Source organism: Lepus europaeus, chromosome 10, assembly GCF_033115175.1.
Source record: "Lepus europaeus isolate LE1 chromosome 10, mLepTim1.pri, whole genome shotgun sequence".
Taxonomy (NCBI): Eukaryota; Metazoa; Chordata; class Mammalia; order Lagomorpha; family Leporidae; genus Lepus; species Lepus europaeus.
Window position 1 is genome coordinate 45,641,677 of NC_084836.1, and position 19,716 is coordinate 45,661,392.

The window sequence follows — 19,716 nt, forward strand, 5'->3', positions numbered from 1 at the left end:
AGTGTGTAAGACCAAAGGGCCAAGAATAATCAAATGCTCTGAATAATTTGGAAAAAGAACAAGTTGGGAAAACACTTCCACTTTGGTATCAAAGCTTACTGTAGCCTTTGTAGCATATGTGGTGCTGTTTTAGAGTCCATGGGCACTGGTTGCTTAAATCTCTTGGATGAAATAGTTTGTAACAGGAAAAATATCTCATTAAACACAACTTCAAAATCCCAATAAAGTACCACTAAACATTGCTTAGGAGTACTAGAGACTCAATAATCCAAAAGACTGACAGGGGTCAACATTCCAGAGCAGGAGGTCCTTAGAAAAGGGTCCGCTAATATTATGAAAGCTGCTTTTCCAGTGGGGCCAGGTTTAAGGCTGAAAATCTGTGTTGTGCCCAGGTGAAGGCTGATTTTTGGGAAGCAGAGCATCTAGTACCAATTTTGGTGGCCTTTCAGGTCTAGAGATGAGAGATCAAGATCCAGGAGAGAGGAAGAGGTGGGCTTTGAGCTAAAGTTATTTGGTTAGTTTTGAAACTATGAGAAATTTAAAAAGACTGAAATGTTCTAGAAAGCAAAGCAAAATTTTCAGCAATTTCAGAGGCTAGGCAATAAGGATGGAGTTCAAAACTGACCAGGGAAGGGCTACCACTGAGCACACCAGGGTATCACAGGAAACCTGGGAAAGTGTGTAGGTTTTGTGCAGGGGCTGTGGATAGATGAAGCTTTCCATAATTCAAATTCAGCTATGACTACACTTTGTTTGGACTGAGGTGAACAACCCTGACTCTATCTACTTGGCAGAGGAAAAGTAGAAACTTCCACATTTTTGTTTTAAACACATAAAGTGTTGAGTACAAACTTTTTAGGTATACCACGTGATTCCATGATCTGCTGTGAATAAAATGTCTTCAAAATTTAATGGTTTATGATAAAGATAATTTATTACTTCTCTCCATAATCTGAATTGGCTTGCTCTAATGGGTAATTCCGTTGCTATATGTGGTATCAACTGGGTCAACATCCTGGCTACATTTGCCTACAGCTCAGCTGGTGTTGAACCACCAGGATGGTGTCTCCTCTGGAAGTTTTCCCAAAGTTGCCTTTCCAGCAGGAGATCATGGATATCTTTACATGCTGGAGGCTTCTCACACAGCAAAAGGCAGCATTGCCAGGTCTCTTAAAAGCAAGGCCCAGAAATGACACAACACCAAGGGAAGTAGAAATAGTCACTGCTGAATGGGAGGAGGGACATGATGTAAGAGATGAGAGGCATTGGGAATGGCACTGTGGCTTAGCAGGTAAAGCCGCCTCCTACAGTGCCGGCATCCCATATGGGTGCCGGTTCGAGTCCCGGCTTCTCCACTTCCTGTCTAGCTCTCTGCTGTGGCCTGGGAAAGCAGTAGAAGATGGCCCAAATCCTTGGGCTCCTGCATCCCACATGGGAGACCCAAAGGAAGCTTCTGGCTCCTGGCTTCGGATTGGCACAGTTCTTGCCGTTGTGGCCAGCTGGGTAGTGAACCAGGGGATGGAAGACCTCTCTCTCTCTCTGCCTCTCCTTCTCTGTCTAACTCTTTCTTTCTTTCTTTCTTTCTTTCTTTCTTTCTTTCTTTCTTTCTTTCTTTCTTTCTTTCTTTCTTTCTAGATTTATTTATTTATTTGAAAGACAGAGATACATAGGGAGAGGAGAGACAGAGACAGAGAGAGGGGGAGAGAGAGAGAGAGAGAGAGAGAGAGAGGTCTTTCATCTGATGGTTCACTCCCCAGTTGGCTGCAACGGCTGGAGCTAAGCTAATTGAAGCCAGGAGCCAGAAGCTTCTTCTGGGTCTTCCACGCGGATGCAGGGGCCCAAGGACTTGGGCCATCTTCTACTGCTTTCCCAGCCATAGCAGAGAGCTGGATCGGAAGTGGAGCTGCTGGGTCTCGAACCGATACCTTTATGGGATGCCTCTCTTCAGGCCAGGGCGTTAACCTGTGCCAGCCCCAACTCTGACTTTCAAATAAATAAATTAGTCTTAAAAAAATAGAAATAGGAAGTATTGTTGGAGGGATTGTGTGGATAGCTGTCTTTACAGACAATTCAACACATCAAGAAACCCAGCATATTACTGAGTCCAAGTGACAAAAAATCAAAAGAAAAAATTTGAAACTAGATCTAGGTGTGGGAGTTTTTAAAAAGAAACTGGACTCCTTAAGGGTAGTGTTTCAATAAATGGATAAATAAATACAGTACGAGAGATTTCAGGAGGTTCAGGCAAGAAATGACAGTGAACTGGATAATAGGAGAAAGGGGAAAGGAAAACAATGGATGCATCATTGTTATTTGTTATCCCTTTGACTAGAAATTGTTAGTTTGGAAACAGAAAGTAAATAATAAGTTTATTTAGAAATGTTTAGAATTAAATTTGATATTAGAGGGATCATATTTCTTTCTTTTTTTTTTTTTTTTTTGACAGGCAGAGTGGACAGTGAGAGAGAGAGACAGAGAGAAAGGTCTTCCTTTGCCGTTGGTTCACCCTCTAATGGCCGCCGCGGTAGCGCGCTGCGGCCGGCGCACCGCGCTGTTCCGATGGCAGGAGCCAGGTGCTTATCCTGGTCTCCCTTGGGGTGCAGAGCCCAAACACTTGGGCCATCCTCCACTGCACTCCCTGGCCACAGCAGAGAGCTGGCCTGGAAGAGGGGCAACCGGGACAGGATCGGTGCCCCGACCGGGACTAGAACCCGGTGTGCCGGCGCCGCAAGGCGGAGGATTAGCCTGTTGAGCCACGGCGCCGGCCGGGATCATATTTCTTATATGATCTTTATATAATTTGAATATTGAAAAATTCATATCCCATAATGGTCAGAATAATGAATTGCCACAATGAGAACGCATCTAGGTAACAGCAGAAGAGATGCAGAAAGTCATTTTGGTGTCTTCCAATCACTAGTTCCTCTTTCCTCTCCAAAGGCATCACGATTTTGACTCCAAGCAAATTGATTTGCCTGGTTTTGAGTGTTATTTAAGTGCAATAGCTTCAAATACATTATTTTTGTGTCAGTCTCCTTGCATGGAACTACATATATAATCATCTCCTCCATTCACAATTTTCACTTTTTTTCCACCAAAATTTTCTACATTGGCCCTTAAAAGAATCTTTAAGAACCAAAATGCCAATGATATCTTGAAGAGAAGCATGTTTTAAGTAAGAATTCTCTTGGACATTGAATCAGTCATTGTTCTAATAGCAAGTAGGAAAAGGAGTTGAATGGGAACAAGTAGAAGTAAGAAACATTTCAGCCAATAGTCATGTGGAGTGTAACATGAAAGTGGATCTACAGTTATACTTCATTCTTTTCTTTCCCTTAGCTTAAGGAGGAAGGATTATTTAAGTTCAAATATGATCATTTATAGCAAATGATTTATATTATTGTAATGTAGCAGTCAAATTTTGTCTGTAAAGTATAAACTTGAGGAGCCTAATTTTAACATGTAATGATTTTATGGAAACTATTCTTGTAATAGAATATTTTTATTAAAATTATTACTATTTGCTTACGGCAGAGGTGCTTTACACATTTCTCTTTTTTGTCACACAAAGAACAGGATGCTCCTTTTTGGTAGGGGGGCATATTTGGATAATTTCCTCTGTAACAAAGAGAAACATTGATTAGTCAATTCTTACAGTTAATTTCTCTGTGTATGCTTTTATGCAAATTGTTTTGATCATTAAATCATGAATGTTGAAAATAGAAAGCAGAAATTTTTGCCACAATTTTATGCTCATTACCTTCATCCAAAGAAACTATTAACATTGTTCTTTATAAGATATCCCCAAATCACATGGCAGGTACAGTCTTGTATATTTTAGACAATTCAAAACAGGTGTGAACACAAGATAATTATCATGTGATAGTCATACTTTTTGTTATAGTCACTATGATTATTCTATATTTTGTAAATTGAATAGGTGAAATTTACGTTGCAAATTAAAATACCTAGTTTATGCTTTTAAAAGTGCAATTTAAAAATACAATAAAGTAATTCTTATCTACTTCCATTTGATTATGTAGCAAAAAGATTTGACAGCCAACATGTCAGCTTTTCAATAATTTAAGGCTATATATTTCAATAATTCTCTTTTGTTATCATCTCTGTGACTGTGGAAGGCTTTAGAAAGTGTCATTTTCCTAGATCACACACATACACACACATACACACAAACACACACGCACATGCACTGTCAAAAAGTCGTGGAATGTTCTTCCATGAATGTTTTGAAGTACCGTCTTAACGTGAGTGACATTTCACTAGGGAATATGCCTTTATTTATTTATTTATTCTTTCATCCATTAACAGACATTTGAGTTGTCCAAGCTTTGGCTACAACAAAAAGGTTGATATGAATATTTTCTTTTTTTTTTTAATCTTATTTTATTTTTTTAGTTTATTTGACAGGTAGAGTTATAGACAGTGAGAGAAGGAGACAGAGAGAAAGGTCTTCCTTCCATTGGTTCACTCCCCAAATGGCTACTATGGCTGGTGCTGCGCCGAGCACTTGGGCCATCCTCCACTGCCTTCCTGGGCCATAGCAGAGAGCTGGCCTGGAAGAGGAGCAACTGGGACTAGAACCCAGCGCCCATATGGGATGCTGGTGCCGCAGGCAGAGGATTAACCAAGTGAGCCACAGTGCTGGCCCCTGAACATTTTCAGCGTTCATGTATAAATCTTTACACGGACACATTTCTAATAATGAGGTTTTCAGATCTTTCACATCCTCCTCAAGCAACTTGAGTGGCCATTCTCTAGCCCTTGCTGCAGTTTTGATTTATATTTCCCTAATGACTAATGATGCTGAATATTTTTCAGCTGATTATTTGATAGCTTCATATTTTCTTTGATAGTCTTTTATCTACTTTTAAAATTGAAGAGCAAGTCTTTGGTGCAGCAATTAATGTGTTGTGTGTATGTCCATACACATTTTAGATTGCCTGCATTTGAATCCTTACCTTACTTCTGATTCCTGCTAATGCTCACTTTGGGAAGCAGCAGGTGAAGGTTGAGCTGTTTGGATACTTGCCACTTAATGTGGGAGACTTAGAGTTTTGTCCATTTCTGTATGTTTGCCTTTCAAGTAAAATAACTGAAAATTGAAAAACCTGAGTTTTAAGTTTTCTTGAAATTGAATTATGTAAGTTCTTCCTATATTTTCAGTGTGAGTCCGTTATTTGGTGTATGACTTGTCTTTTCATTCTTTTTTCAGTATTTCTGAATAGCAGTAATTTTTTAATTTTCAAGACATTTAATCTGTCAATTTGTTCTTTTATGGATTGTGCTTTTGTTGTGGTAGTTGTGACCCTCTAAAGGTTACAAAGGTGTTTTTTTTTTTAAAATATTTATTTATTTACTTGAAAGTCAGAGTTACACAGAGAGAAGAAGAGGCAGCGAGAGCGAGAGCGAGAGCGAGGTCTTCCATCTGCTGGTTCACTCCCCAGATGGCTGCAATGGCTGTAGCTGTGCCAATCCAAAGCCAGGAGCCAGGAGCTTCTTCTGGATCTCCTACACGGGTGCAGGGGCCCAAGGACTTGGGCCATCTTTCACTGCTTTCCCAGGCCATAGCAGAGAGCTGGATTGGAAGTGGAGCAGCCGGGACTCAAGCCAGTATCCATATAGGATGCCGGCATTGCAGGTAGCGACTTTACCTGCTATGCCACAGGGCCAGCCCTTCACACAAAGTTTTTTGTTTTAAGTTTTCTTTGAAATGTGTTATATTTTTAGATTTTAAATTTAGGTTTGTACTCTATAATTTTAGTCATTTTGGAAGACAATAATATTAGCCCTTCAAATTTGTTTGTTTTCAAGTTGTTTTAGTTATTCTAAGTCTATAGCATTTATAAATGACTCTTCCACACAGAGTTTATATACAGCTTGTTAATTTGCATAATAAAAGCCCACTGGCATTTCTATTAGGATTACATTTATTCTGGAGTTCCACAAGTTCACTAACTCATTATTTCTAATTCTTTGTTAATTTCTCTCTTAAGTCTTCCTTAGTGTATAGATCTTTATGCTCTTAGTTTATAGATCTTTATGCTTTTCAGTCAGATTTATCCATAAATAATTTTTATTTGTTGAGGGTGTTCTAAATTAATTTTTATTTTGATTCAATTTCTGATTGTTCATTGCTAGTTTACAAACATGAGATTGATTTTGTATACTAATCTTGCATTTTGTAAACTTGCTAAGGAAATTTTCTGGTTTTAGAAGAATTTTGGTAGCTTCTCTTGGGTTTTCTACGTAGTCTAGCAGGTAACAAGGATGGTTCACGGGCCAAGTATGGCCTGTGATGCTTTTGTGCAATATGTAAGCTAAGAATTTGTTTTTTAAATATTTTAAGGGACATTTGAAATTTTAAACAAAAGTGAATATGTAATAGAGACTGTGTGGCATGCAAAATCTATCCTGTTTACTATCTGGTGCTTAACAGAAAAGGATTTTTGCTGTTACTTGTAATGTTCAGTTTAAGTATCTCACAGATGTCCTTTATTAGGTTTAAGATCGACTTTTCTGTTCAGTTTGTTGAGACATTTTTCAGGAATAGCTTTAGCTTTTTTGGAATCAAATGAGATGATCAGATTTGCTTTACTTTCAGGTTGATTAATATGGTTACTTACTTTGATTGAATTTAGAATGTTAAACCAGACCTGCTTTCCTGGAATAAATCCCATTTGGACAGTTCATTCTGTGTGTGTGTGTGTGTATTTTGATTCATTTGCTGATTTTTTGCATAGTTGTTTTTTTTTTACCTTTCAGATAGATATTGTTCTTTTTTTCTTTATTTCTTTTTGTAATTTCTGTCTTTTGAGGTATTTTTCCAATTCATCCAAGTTGTGAAGTTTATTGACAGAAAAATGTTGCTAATATTTTATTATTCTTATTTATTTTTTCTTTTAAAATTATTTATTTTGAAAATTGGAGTTACAGAGAGACTGCTGCACAGAGATCTTCCATTCGCTAGCTCATTCCCCAAATGTCTGCAAAGGCCAGAGCTGCACCAGGCCATTTCCAGGAGTATCACCTGGTTCTCCCATGTGGGCAACATGGGCCCAAACAATTGGGCCACTGCTTTTCTCAGGCCTTTACCAGGGGAGCTGGATCAGAAGTGAGCAGCTGGGGACATGAACTGGCGTCCATATGGGATGCCAGGGTTACAGGCAGTGACTTACCTGCTGTGCCACAATGGTGCCCCCCTCCCCTTATTTTCATTTTAATATCTGTGAAATAAGTAGTGCTACCACCTCTTTATTTCCTAATATTAATTTTTGTCTCTTTTTCTGATCATTGTGGCTTGAGAATTATCAACTTATTTATCAGACAAGCTGTGGATTTCATTGATTTTCTCCATTGTTTTTCTGCTTGTTATTTCATTTATAGTTTTGTTTTTATTATTTCACTTATTCTGCTTGCTTGGGGTTTAATTATCTCTTCCTTCCTCTAATTTCTTCTTCTTCTTCTTCTTCTTTTTTTTTTTTAGTTTAGCTGAGTCTTTAATGAAAGCAGAAAGAATAAAGATAATGAAACAGAAACATTTTGAATATAGATTTTAAAAAACTGAATTCAGTTTTAGAATATTTTCTAGGTTGTAAAATTTTTACTTCCTCTTTGTTTTGACAATTGAAAAAAAATTTTAAACTTTTATTTAATTAATATAAATTTCGAAAGTACAACTTTTGGATTATAATGGCTTTTCCCCCCATAACCTCCCTCCCACCCACAGCCATCCCATCCCGCACTCCATCTCCCATCCCATTCTTCATCAAGGTTCATTTTCAATTATTTTTATATACAGAAGATCAACTTAGTATATACTAAGTAAAGATTTCAACAGTTTGCACCCACATAGATACACAAAGTATAAAGTACTGTTTGAGTACTAGTTTTACTGTTAATTCACATAGTACAACACATTAAGGACGGAGATCCTACATGGGGAGTAAGTGCACAGTGACTCCTGTTGTTGATTTAACAATTGACACTCTTATTTATGACGTCAGTAATCACCTGAGGCTCTTGTCACAAGCTGCCAAGGCTATGAAAGACAACTGAAAATTATGAAAGCTACTAGTTTTGTCTTTTGTAATAATTTAGTTGACTTAACAGTATAGATGGTATTATAATGAATTCAGAACTTCAGTGAGGATCTAAATTATATCTCTTGAGACCTCCCTCATTCCAAGGGTATATAAGTGTAATGTACTATACAAAGAAAAATAGCACTTAAATCTTCATGACCCTATGGAAACATTCAAGAAACATGTTATTCATTAAACTCCTCAGTACTAAGTCTTCGAAGTAATAACCTATAGCATCTGCATGAATGGAGGGCAGTGTCCATAGGAGTTAAGAATGGCCTATGGAATCAAACAGGATTGAGTCTGTGACTTTTTTTTTTTCTATGCAGACTCAGGCAAGCTACGTAAAATTTACCCTTAGCTTTGGTTTCTTCTGTAAAATGAGATAATACTACTATCACACAGGACTGTAGCAAGGACAGAAAAAGATAATGCAAGTAAAATAAGTGTGCTTAGCACATAGAAAAAGCTGAAAAATCATCAGCTATTTTCATTGTTATTACAGTTGTCAAGACACATCTGATATATATTACATTATTTATATATTTTCTATTTTGCCAGCTAGACAGTACTATTCAAATTTTCCTTTAATATTAGAAAAAGTAGTTTTTTTTTTTTTTTTTTTTTTGACAGAGTGGATAGTGAAAGAGAGACAGAGAGAAAGGTCTTTTTTGCCATTGGTTCACCCTCCAATGGCCGCTGTGGCCGGCGCATCGTGCTGATCCGAAGCCAGGAGCCAGGTGCTTCTCCTGGTCTCCCATGCGGATGCAGGGCCCAAGCACTTGGGCCATCCTCCACTGCACTCCCGGGCCATAGCAGAGAGCTGGCCTGGAAGAGGAGCAACCGGGACAGAATCCAGTGCCCCAACCAGGACTAGAACCGAGGTGCTGGCGCTGCAGGCAGAGGATTAGCCTAGTGAGCCGGGGCGCCAGCCGAAAAAGTAGGTCTTAATAGAAGTTCTTTTCTTTCATTTTATAAACATAAATTATTGATGAAACTAAACAAAAAAATCAAAGATTTTCTTTGTATTCATTACAAAGATCATCAATGCTTTTATATTAATGGAAATCTGTAGATAGTTTTATTAACTGTTTAACAATGTTTATATACAACACATAAATGTTTCTGAAACTGCAAAGTTCTCTGATAACTGCAATATCATTTCAAATAAGCATGGTATAACCTTAAATATTATATCATTCAGATTTTTTTCTCAAAAAACCTCCAAAGTATCATTTTAGTATGATTGTCTATCAACTATTTGTAACAAAACTGAGTTCCAGTAGATGTTTTAGCATAGGGACATTTCCTTTACTGCCTGGGAACTCTCCTGAAAGCTTTAACACACTTGATCATTGTCTGGGAGGCTCTGCTAATTGAATCTGTCATGGAGAAATCTTTTATTGTTAGCTGAGGTGGAACAAGTGAGTCAGCAAGAAGTTGCTGGTTCACTAGCTTGGGGAACTGACTTGCTTGCAGGAGGTAATTAGCTCCTTCAAGATCATCATACCTAACAAGATTAGGAGAGACTTCCTCCAATGTGTTCCTCACTTGATGTAGAGTAGTGTATGGAAGAGTTAAAGCTGCAATCTTTAAAAGGGCTCTTATAATTTTCCATTCTTCTCTTGACAATCTAGGGGTTGTCACTGCTACTTTAGCCTCCTGAGCTCTGCTCTCAATATTTTTTTTTAAAGACTTATTTATTTATTTGAAAGTCAGAGTTACACAGAGAGAGGAGAGGCAGAGAGAGAGAGAGAGAGAGAGAGAGAAGTCTTCCATCCACTGGTTCACGGTTCACTCCCCAATTGGCTGCAACGGCCAGAGCTGCACGATCAGGAGCCAGGAGCTTCCTACGGGTCTCCCACGTGGGTGCAGGGGCCCAAGGACTTGGGTCATCTTCTACTGCTTTCCCAGGCAATAGCAGAGAGCTGGATTGGAAGTGGAGCAGCAGGGCCTCACACCAGCGCCCATATGTGATGCTGGCACTTCAAGCCAGTGCATTAACCCGCTGCGTCACTGCGCTGGCCCCTGCCCTCAGTGTTGACATAAGTATCAGACTTCTGTGTGTATGCATCTCCTAGGAGAATAACATCTGCTATGGGAACTTGAACATCACAATGATGTCCTTGATAAATGATGAAACAGTTCTTTGGTAAATCCTCTTGCGTGATACAGCCTCCATTTTGTTCCAGGAGAAACAGTACTTTCGGATGGTTCTTCTGAATTGCTTCCACCCCAGGTTTAGAGCCAACATCCAAAGCAGCTAGTTGGCTTGCAATCCTGTGAAGGATATTCCTAACCTTTTAATCATCGGTCATACCACTGGTCATCTGAATTTTTTGTGTGCAGTGCTGGAAATAGCTGCAGGAATTGCTGCCGCATCATTTCTGTAGACTGCAGACAGAACTGCCTAAAAAATACCCCTTTTTTTTTTTCTTTCTTTAGGTCCTGGCTGAATGGATGGGTACCAGAAGCAATGTCTTGAAGAATTTTGGCAGAGTCTCCCAGATGATATCTGTAAATGAGGTCCACTGGATTGCTTATAAGGACCGTTCTTAAGTCATTATAAAGCCAGCTGTTTCGAATCCTTGCCTTAAATAGTGGTGCCTCAAAACATGGATTTGTACCAACCAGAATGATGACATCTGCTTCTTCTACACTAGCAATTGTGGTATTAAAAAGATAATTGGAATGCAAATCTGTGCCAGTTCTGCAGTGGGGAAGACCTCTTCAGTGCATAAGGTGTGAGAGTCCACTGTATTAAGTAAATCTTTCAGAGCTACTACAGCTTCAGCATCCATCAAGCCACCTGCAACTGCTGAAACATCATTGCCTTGAAAACTGCAACATTGCAGCTACATGAGAAAGTGCATCCCCCAAGGAAGAACAGGTTAAAAGCCCTTTTTCATTTCTGATAATCAGTTCTGTATTTCTTTGTTGTTTTATCCCTTCATAGGCAAATCTGGTTTTATCAGATATCCACTCTTCACTGATGTCCTCATGCATACATGGAAAAATTCTCATTACCTCTCCAATGCTTGAGCTAACTACAATATTACTTCCAACTGCATCCATTACATCAATGGATTCTGTCTTTCTTATTTTCCAAGACCTGACAATAAAGGCATAGGGCTTAACGCTTGGACCACCTACAGGGCAGAAAAAGATGACATTTCCAGTCAGACATGATCATCTTTTCTTTTTTTCTTTTTTTGACAGGCAGAGTTAGACAGTGAGAGAGAGAGAGACAGAGAGAAAGGTCTTCCTTTTGCCGTTGGTTCACCCTCCAATGGCCGGCGCATCGCGTTGATCCGAAGCCAGGAGCCAGGTGCTTCTCCTGGTCTCCCTTGGGGTGCAGGGCCCAAGAACTTGGGCCATCCTCCACTGCCTTCCCGGGCCATAGCAGAGAGCTGGCCTGGAAGAGGGACAACCGGGACAGGATCTGGAGCCCCGACCAGGACTAGAACCTGGTGTGCCGGCGCCGCAAGGTAGAGGATTAGCCTATTGAGCCGCGGTGCTAATATTTTACTGTTTGGTAATATTTGATTAGATGCCAAAAGTTGTAAATGCCAAGTGCTGAATATAAATGTATCCTATAGATATCCTTGAGTTTTTTCTGGGATGCAGTCAAATTACGTGGCAACATGTTGATCAGCCCAGCTTTTGCTTTATGAATTATTAGTTGAGTCTAGAGTAGTTAGTTCTTTTCCTATATGCATTCCAGGAGAGGTTTCATATTACTACTTCAGGTGGTTCTTACCCTGGTAATTTCCTTACAAGCATGACTAATCAGTACTTCACTCAGTAATTAAGGGATATCCTTTGCAGATCTCTGGTGTTCTCTCTCTGTGGAGTTCTTTTTTCCTTGGTACTCTCTTTCATGAACTCTAGCTGTGCTGGTTTTCTGGCACTCTAAACTCCATTTCTTCAACTCAGCAAGTCCAACAATCTCTTAGTTGCCCCACATCTGTGCGCTCCATGTGCCACATCCTGAAAAGTGTTTCCAGTCACATCTGGGGCAATTAAGGGGCAAATTTTGTTTCCTATTGCTTAGGAATCACAGCCTTGACAGCGTGTTGAGAAGTTGCTTTACATATTTTGTCTCTTTTTGGTTGCTGCTTCACATAGCAGAGTATATTTGTCTATAACTTGACCTAAAGTGGTGTAGCAATATCCTCTATGCTTTCATAAGACTTTTAAGGAAACTTTTGCGTATGTAATTTTTTTGGCACCCAAATCTGGCATATTCTTAGCAACATGGTGCTCTACTGCTTTTTCATCAAATCTTAAGCAGGAATCCCTATTATTTTCCTCTTTCCAATTCAAATTCAGGTGATCAGTCTTAGTAGAAAACAAATAAGGGTCAGCAATTCTGCAATTTCTTTGATATCTATAAAAATTATTTTCTGTCTCAAGCTTTAAGACAATATGTTTATCATTCTTGTTTCTGCCTTTAAATGAGAGGCAATGGAAAATAATGCAGAGATACATGTTTTAGTTCTCTGAAATAATTTTGGAATATTTTACCTTCTCTTTGCCAATCTATATATTTATTGTTTATGCTCTCATCTTTTGTTTATTTTATTTTTAAATTATTGATTGTTAAAGAATGGGTTATTAAATTTATTTGTATTCTTCCTTTTGTATTTCAATAGGAGTAGAGTTGTAGAATTTTGTTTTTTTTTTTTTTAGTCTTTCATTAGGTTTGTTATATATGTTTGGATACAGAATTATCATCAATGTTTATATAGTTCTTTTTAATGAAGAATGTGGTTTACTGTCATTCCCAGTTATGTTTGCATTCTATTTACATTATATTAGAGAACATCTGCCAAAATTTTTGTGTTCCGTTATTTAGCTATGAGGCAATGCTTTTTTTTTTATTTCTCTCTCTCCCCCCCACTGTTTTTCCTAAAGAAGAATTCCACCATTTTTACTCTCATGTTTAAATATTTTACATTTTTATAAGAATTTATTCATTAATTTATTTGAAAGGCACACAGAAAGGGAAAGAGGGACAGAGGGAGGGAGGGAGAAGAAGAGGAACGGAGGAAGGGAGGGAGAGAGAGGGATAGAGATTGATTTTATTTTTTAATAAACCTTTTTTTTTAAAAAAAGATTTATTTATTTTATTTGAAAGGCGGAATTACAGAGAGGCAGGAGAAGAGAGAGGGAGAGAGGTCTTCCATCTGCTGGTACACTCCCAGGTGGCCTCAACAGCTATGCTGATTCAAAGCCAGAAGCCGGGGGCTTCTTCCAGGTCTTACACGTGGGTGCAGGGCCCAAGGACGTGGGCCATCTTTGACTGCTTTTCCAGGCCATAGCAGAGCTGGATTAGAAGTGGAGCAGGCAGGACTTGAACTGGTGCCCTATGGGATGCTAGTACTGCAGGCAGTGGCTTTACCTGCTGCGCCACAGCGCCAGCCCTGAGATTGATTTTCTATTTGCGGATGTATCCCTCAAATTCCAGCAACTCAGTCTGGGCCTGCCTGAAGCCAAGAGCCAGGAACTCTATTTAGGTTTTTACATGAGTGGCAGGAATCCAAGTACCTGGACATGATTTATTGCTTCCAGGCAGATTAGCAGGAAACTGGATTGAAGCTAAGGTATTAGGAATCAGTCCCAGGACTCTGATCTGGATTGTAGGTATCCCAAGTGACAGTTCCACCTGCTGTGCCATAATGCCTGCCCCTGGTTCTTTACACAAGGCAATAGTCTATCCTCACCTTCTATTTTCACATATCTCATTTATTTCTTATGGTAGAGGGAGGCTTTATTTACCAAAAGTATACTTGTCTCTAGTCTAATATCTTTTAGTAAACAATTGCTAACATTTGATTCAATCTAAGATATTATTAATAGCAAAATAACTTACGCAGGTTCATAGTTACAGATAAATATTGAAGTAGAAGCTTCTCCAAGGTTAGGGCAAGTTTTAATTGCACAACCAACTTTATATGAACTGGCCCAAACTACCTGTAAGGAAATAAATTTCAAAATAAAACATGCAAAAACAATTATATGCAAATAGTGTATTATGAGAACAGCCCTAATCTTTGTCAGACTACAAAAAAAGATATACATAAATATTTTGGCCTATTTTTTCTAATTTATAATATTTAGCTCTAAATGAGTATGTTGTTAAGGCTACTTTCATGAGGGCTACCTAACTTTTTTTCTCTCAGAAATTATTCTCTTACATCAAAAGATTAATGCAACACATAGCCCAAATTATAATTTCTTCTACATGATTTAGGAAATGCATTTTAATTCATTCAATTGGTGTAACATGCAAACAATATTCAAATAAGACTATAAAATTTTTTTTGACAGGCAGAGTTAGATAGTGAGAGAGAGAGAGACAGAGAGAAAGGTCTTCCTTTTCTGTTGGTTCATCCCCCAAATGGCCGCCACGGCCAGTGCGCTGCACCTATCCGAAGTCAGGAGCCAGTGCTTCCTCCTGGTCTTCCAAGTGGGTGCAGAGCCCAAGCACTTGGGCCATCCTCCACTGCCTTCCTGGGCCACAGCAGAGAGCTGGACTGGAAGAGGAGCAACCGGGACAGAATCTGGTGCCCCACCCAGGACTAGAACCCAGGGTGCCGGTGCCACAGGCGGAGGATTAGCCTAGTGAGCTGCGGCGCCGGCCAAATAAGACTATAAATTAAAGTGATAATTCACTTTTGTTTTTTTTTCAGAAATAATCTAGTAAATGATTACACTTTTAATTTTACACTTTCAGCCATGTTATTACCTTAGTTACGTCCTAAGACAGATAGGGATTAAGGAGTTCGTTGAAAAATTGTGTCCCAAGAGATTTAAATTAATATTTTCCCCTCTAGTTTTAAGGAATAACAAAGTTATTGAAGAATATTGGCATGGAAAGTCATCATTGTGAGAGATAAAGAGGTGAAGAGAATCACCAGTACTTTGTAACAGTGAGACAATGGAATTTTTCTTCATCCTCCAAGTGAAAAAGAAGGAAAATATTAATATACTGCATGTGGAAAACAAAATAATTCTAGGAAGATTGATACAGAATAGATTTTGACAGCACAAATGAGTTTTCTGAGTTCCATTTATTTGACAATATCATTACCAAAACAAACTAGCATATTTAATAAAATAATGTATTAATTACTTCTTGTTATGTTTTTGATATAACTATAATCAATAGTTTCAGCAACTATATTTCAAAGGTTCTTTATCTGCTTGAGCAATAGCACAGTAAAATAAAACACAGAGAACTGAGAATTAGGAGATAAGTTTTGCTCACCATCTTTGGGCAAACAAATAACTTGGAACTAGTTTTCGATTTAGTAAAACTAGATTTAGCTAGATAAGTAAAAGATCCCTTTTCTTTTGATGTTTATAAAAGTTAATAAACTTTACATCTCAAAATCATATATTTTTAAGAAACCATGGTTTAAAAATTGGTTCATAAATAATTACAACATGAAATTTTATTTGCTCAATGAATGTAAATTGATTTTTTTTTAGATTTGGAAATAGTAAAAATAAATATTGCCTATGTATAGGTTCAAAATGTACCATTTCATTGAAAGAACAAGATACACTATTAGTATTTCTCCTTGATGTAAGGAGAAAATTTACAAATATGTGTAATTAATTTTTCAAAAAAGATTTATTTATTTGAAAGGCAGAGTTACAGAGAAGCAGTGACAGAAAAAGAGAGAGAGAGAGAGAGACTGAGAGAGAAAGAGAGAGGTCTTTCATCTGCTGGTTCACTCCCCAAATGGCTACAATGGCCAGAGCTGGGCCAGGCCAAAGCCAGGAGCCGGGAGCTTCATCCTGGTGTCCCACATGTGTTCAGGGGCCCAAGAACTTAGGCCATCTTCTACTGTTTTCCTAGGCCATTGCAGAGTGCTGGATCAGAAATAGAGCAGTCAGGACTCGAACTTGCACCCATATGGGATGCTGGCACTGCAGGCAGTGGCTTTATCCTCTCCACCACAGCACTGGCCCCAAGAATACACATTCTTTTCATCAGTGCATGAAACATTTCCTAGGATACACCATATACTAAGCCATAAAACAAATCAAATTCAAAAATGAAATTCTACCATGTATCTTTTCTGACAACAATGAAATAAAGCTGGAAATTAACAACGAAAGAACCTCTAGAAAATATATAAGCACATGGAGACTGAACCACATGCTCCTGAATGAAAAATGGGTTTAGAAGAGATCAAAACATTAAAACAAATTGAAATGAAATGTTTGGGATATGGCCAAAAAAAAGTTCAGAGGAAAGTTTCTAGCAATAATTGCCTACATAAAAAATTGGAAAGGTATCAGATAAAGAATCCAACAATGCCTATCAACTACCTAGAAGAACAAGAACAAAGCAAACCAAAATTATTAGAACTAAACAGCCATATGTCAACAAATTGGAAGATCTAGAAGAAATGAACAGATACCTGGATGCATATAATTTACCAAAATGTAGGCACAAATACAAGAGAATCTGAATAGATCAATAACCAAAGCTGAGATTAAATCAGTAACAAATAGCCTGTCAACAAAGAAAAGCCCATTGGATTGCTTCCCTGCTGAATTCTATCTAACTTTTAAGGAAGAACTAATACTAGTTCTTCTTGAACTATTAAAAACAATTGAAAAGAAGGGGGCCCTTTGAAACTCATTATATGAAGCCAAAATTACCTCATTTAAAAACCAGAGGAAGATACAATATTTAACATAACTATTCATTAAGCCAGTATCCCTAATGAATATAGTAAGAAAATCCTCAAAATATGTTCTAGCAAATTGAATCCAAAAATGCATCAAAAAGATCATCCACCATGACCAACTCAATTTATCCCAGGGATGCACATGGAACCCTGCACTCCCATGTTAATAACAGTTCTTGTGTCACAATAACAAACACATGGAATCAATCTACATGTCCATTAACATGATTGGATGACTAAAATGTGGTATATATACATGATGGAATATTACTGAACCATAGGAAATAATGGTGTCTTGATATTTGCAACAAAATGGGTGGAACTGGAAATCATTATACTAAGTGAAATAAGCCAGTCTCAGAAAGACAAACATCACATTTTCTCTTATTTGTGGAAATTAAATTATAAAATGTGGGGGTCTTACATCATTTGATATATCATTATAAATATGGCTTCATTGAATCATAACGTGTAAATGACAATATGCCCTTCTTTCCCCCATATTATGATCTTTGCCATGAATCCCTCATTTTCGGATGAATATTTCTGTTTTCAAGAAAAAAATGATAATGAAAAAAATGTTGTGGAACATGTTCTGAGATTAGTCATTTTCATAGCTGTGTGAATCCTATGCAATTCAAGACATTTGATTCCCTATTTAGTTGTGCTATAATTAGTTAATTTTTAAAAACAATAAAATTATTCATCCATTAAAGTAACAAAACAAACTAATAAAAATGTAAACCCAGTGTACCAAAACCTATGGGAAATAGCAAATTCAGACCAAGAGGGATGTTTATAACAGTAAGTACCTACACCAAATAAAGAGAAGGTTTTCAAATAAACAACTTAATAGTGCAAGTCAAGAAATTATGAAAGCAAGAAAAAAACAAACCCAAAATTATTAGAAGGAAAGAAACAACAAAGATCAAAGCAGAAATATACAAATGATAGTCTAAAAAATGATGAAAGATCAATGAAATGAAGAGTTAAGTTTTTGTTTTTTGAAAGATAAAATTGACAAAACTTTGGTCAGGCTATCTCTGGAAAAAAGAAAGATTCAGAAAATTCAAAGATGAAGAAGCAGACATTATGCTATATTTTTGGTATAGTTCGTGTGTTCTGCAAGGGTTCACAAGGGTTGTCCTTAGGTTAGTGGCATTAGGAAGTGGTGGAATAATTTTTTATAATCTATTTTCTTGAAAGGCATATTATATTTTATTATATATGCATATATATGCATATATATATATATATATATATATATATATATATATATGGAGAGAAAGGGAGTGAATGTTTCATCCACTGGTCCCCTCCCAAATGGCTGCAACAGCCTAGCCTGGGCCAGTCCAAAGCCAGAAGCCAGGAACTAGTAGCCCCATCTTGTCCTCCCATTATGAGTGGTAGAGGACCAAGCACTTGTGTCATCTTCCGTTGTGTTCCACACACAATGGCAGGAATCTGCTTTGGAACTTGAATCTGCAGCTTGGACTTGAAGTTGTTCTCTCATATGGGCTTCTGGCTTCATCAGTGCCAGCTTAATATGCTGATCCACAACGCCAGCCCTGTGGTGGAAATTTTAAGAAGTGAAGCTAAAGGGCCAGTGCTGTGGCACAGTGGGCCAATCTTCCACCTGTGGAGCCGCCGGTTCATATCTCAGTTGCTCCTCTTTTGATCCATTTCTGTGCTATGGCCTGGGAAAGCAGTAGAAGATGGCCCATGTGCTTGGTTCCCTTCACCTGCGGGGGAGACCTGGAAGAAGCTCCTGACTTTGGATTGACTCTGCTCTAAGCCATTGTTGCCATCTGGGGAGTGAACCAGCAGAAGGAAGATCTTTCTCTCTGTTTCTCGCTCTCTCTGTAACTCTACCTCTCAGATAAATAAAATCTTAAAAAAAAAAGAGATGGAGCTAAGTGGGAGGATCTTGGGTTATTGAGAGTCATGCCCTTAGAAGAGAGTAAAGTAATTCTTATAAGAGGGTTATTATTTAAGCCTGATCCTTGGCCCACTCATTCTTTGCTTGTTCAAAATGCAGTCACTTGATGTCACACATGCTCCTGCCATTGCAATCCACCATGTTGTGATGCAACTGAGAAGGACTCTACCAGAACTGGTTAATGTGGATGCCATATCCTTGAACTTGTAAAACTATAAACAAAACAGGTCCCATTAGCATGTAGGCTGTCTCAGGTATTTTTTGTAGTAATAAAAATGGACTACTACTCCTTACAGTGATGCAACTGAAATGCAAAGTATTGTTAGGGACTATTATGAACAACTATATGCCAACATATACCTGGAAGGAGTGGATAAATTTCAGGAGATACACAATGGAATGAGGAAGACATAAGAAATCTAAATGTATCGAATGCACAAATAACAGGTATAAGGTTGAATTAGTAATAAAATGTCTCTTTACAAGGAAAGACCAGATTAGTTTCATTGCTCAATTTTATAAAACATTAAGGAAATACTAATAGCAGCTCTTCTCAAACTATTCCAAAAATTGAAAAGGAGGACACTCTGTCAGACTCATTCTGTAAAATCAGCATTACCCAAATACCAAAACCAGATAGAAACAAAATAAAGACTACAGATCAATATCCCCAATGAACATTGATGCAACAGTTCTCAAAATGGTGTCAAGCCAAATACAACAGCATACCAACACAATTACACACTATCATTCTGTGGGATTTATCACAAAGGTTGAAAGATCTCCAAACACATACAATGAATCAACCTACTGAGGGACAAAAATCACATGATCATCTCAATGGATGTAGGAAAAATTTCTGTATAACTCAATAGACTCTCACGATGAAAATCTTCAACAAATTAGGTATAGAATAAACATACCTCAACACAATAAAGACTACATAAGTACATGACAAAGCCAC

The 19,716-nt window shown here is 37.9% G+C and overlaps 1 protein-coding gene and 1 pseudogene across 1 annotated transcript in view; both read right to left on the reverse strand.

The window, feature by feature from the left end:
- LOC133768023 (GLIPR1-like protein 1) overlaps nt 1–19,716 on the reverse strand; it is a 44,279-nt gene that overhangs the window by 15,147 nt on the left and 9,416 nt on the right. Inside the window, exons 3-4 of the mRNA XM_062202453.1 lie at nt 13,978–14,078; nt 3,530–3,618 (exon numbers count right to left, since the gene is read on the reverse strand). Of these exons, the coding sequence (XP_062058437.1) occupies nt 3,530–3,618; nt 13,978–14,078 (190 nt within the window). The remainder of the gene's footprint in view (nt 1–3,529; nt 3,619–13,977; nt 14,079–19,716) is intronic.
- Nucleotides 9,394–11,885, reverse strand: LOC133767435 (NADH-ubiquinone oxidoreductase 75 kDa subunit, mitochondrial-like; annotated as a pseudogene).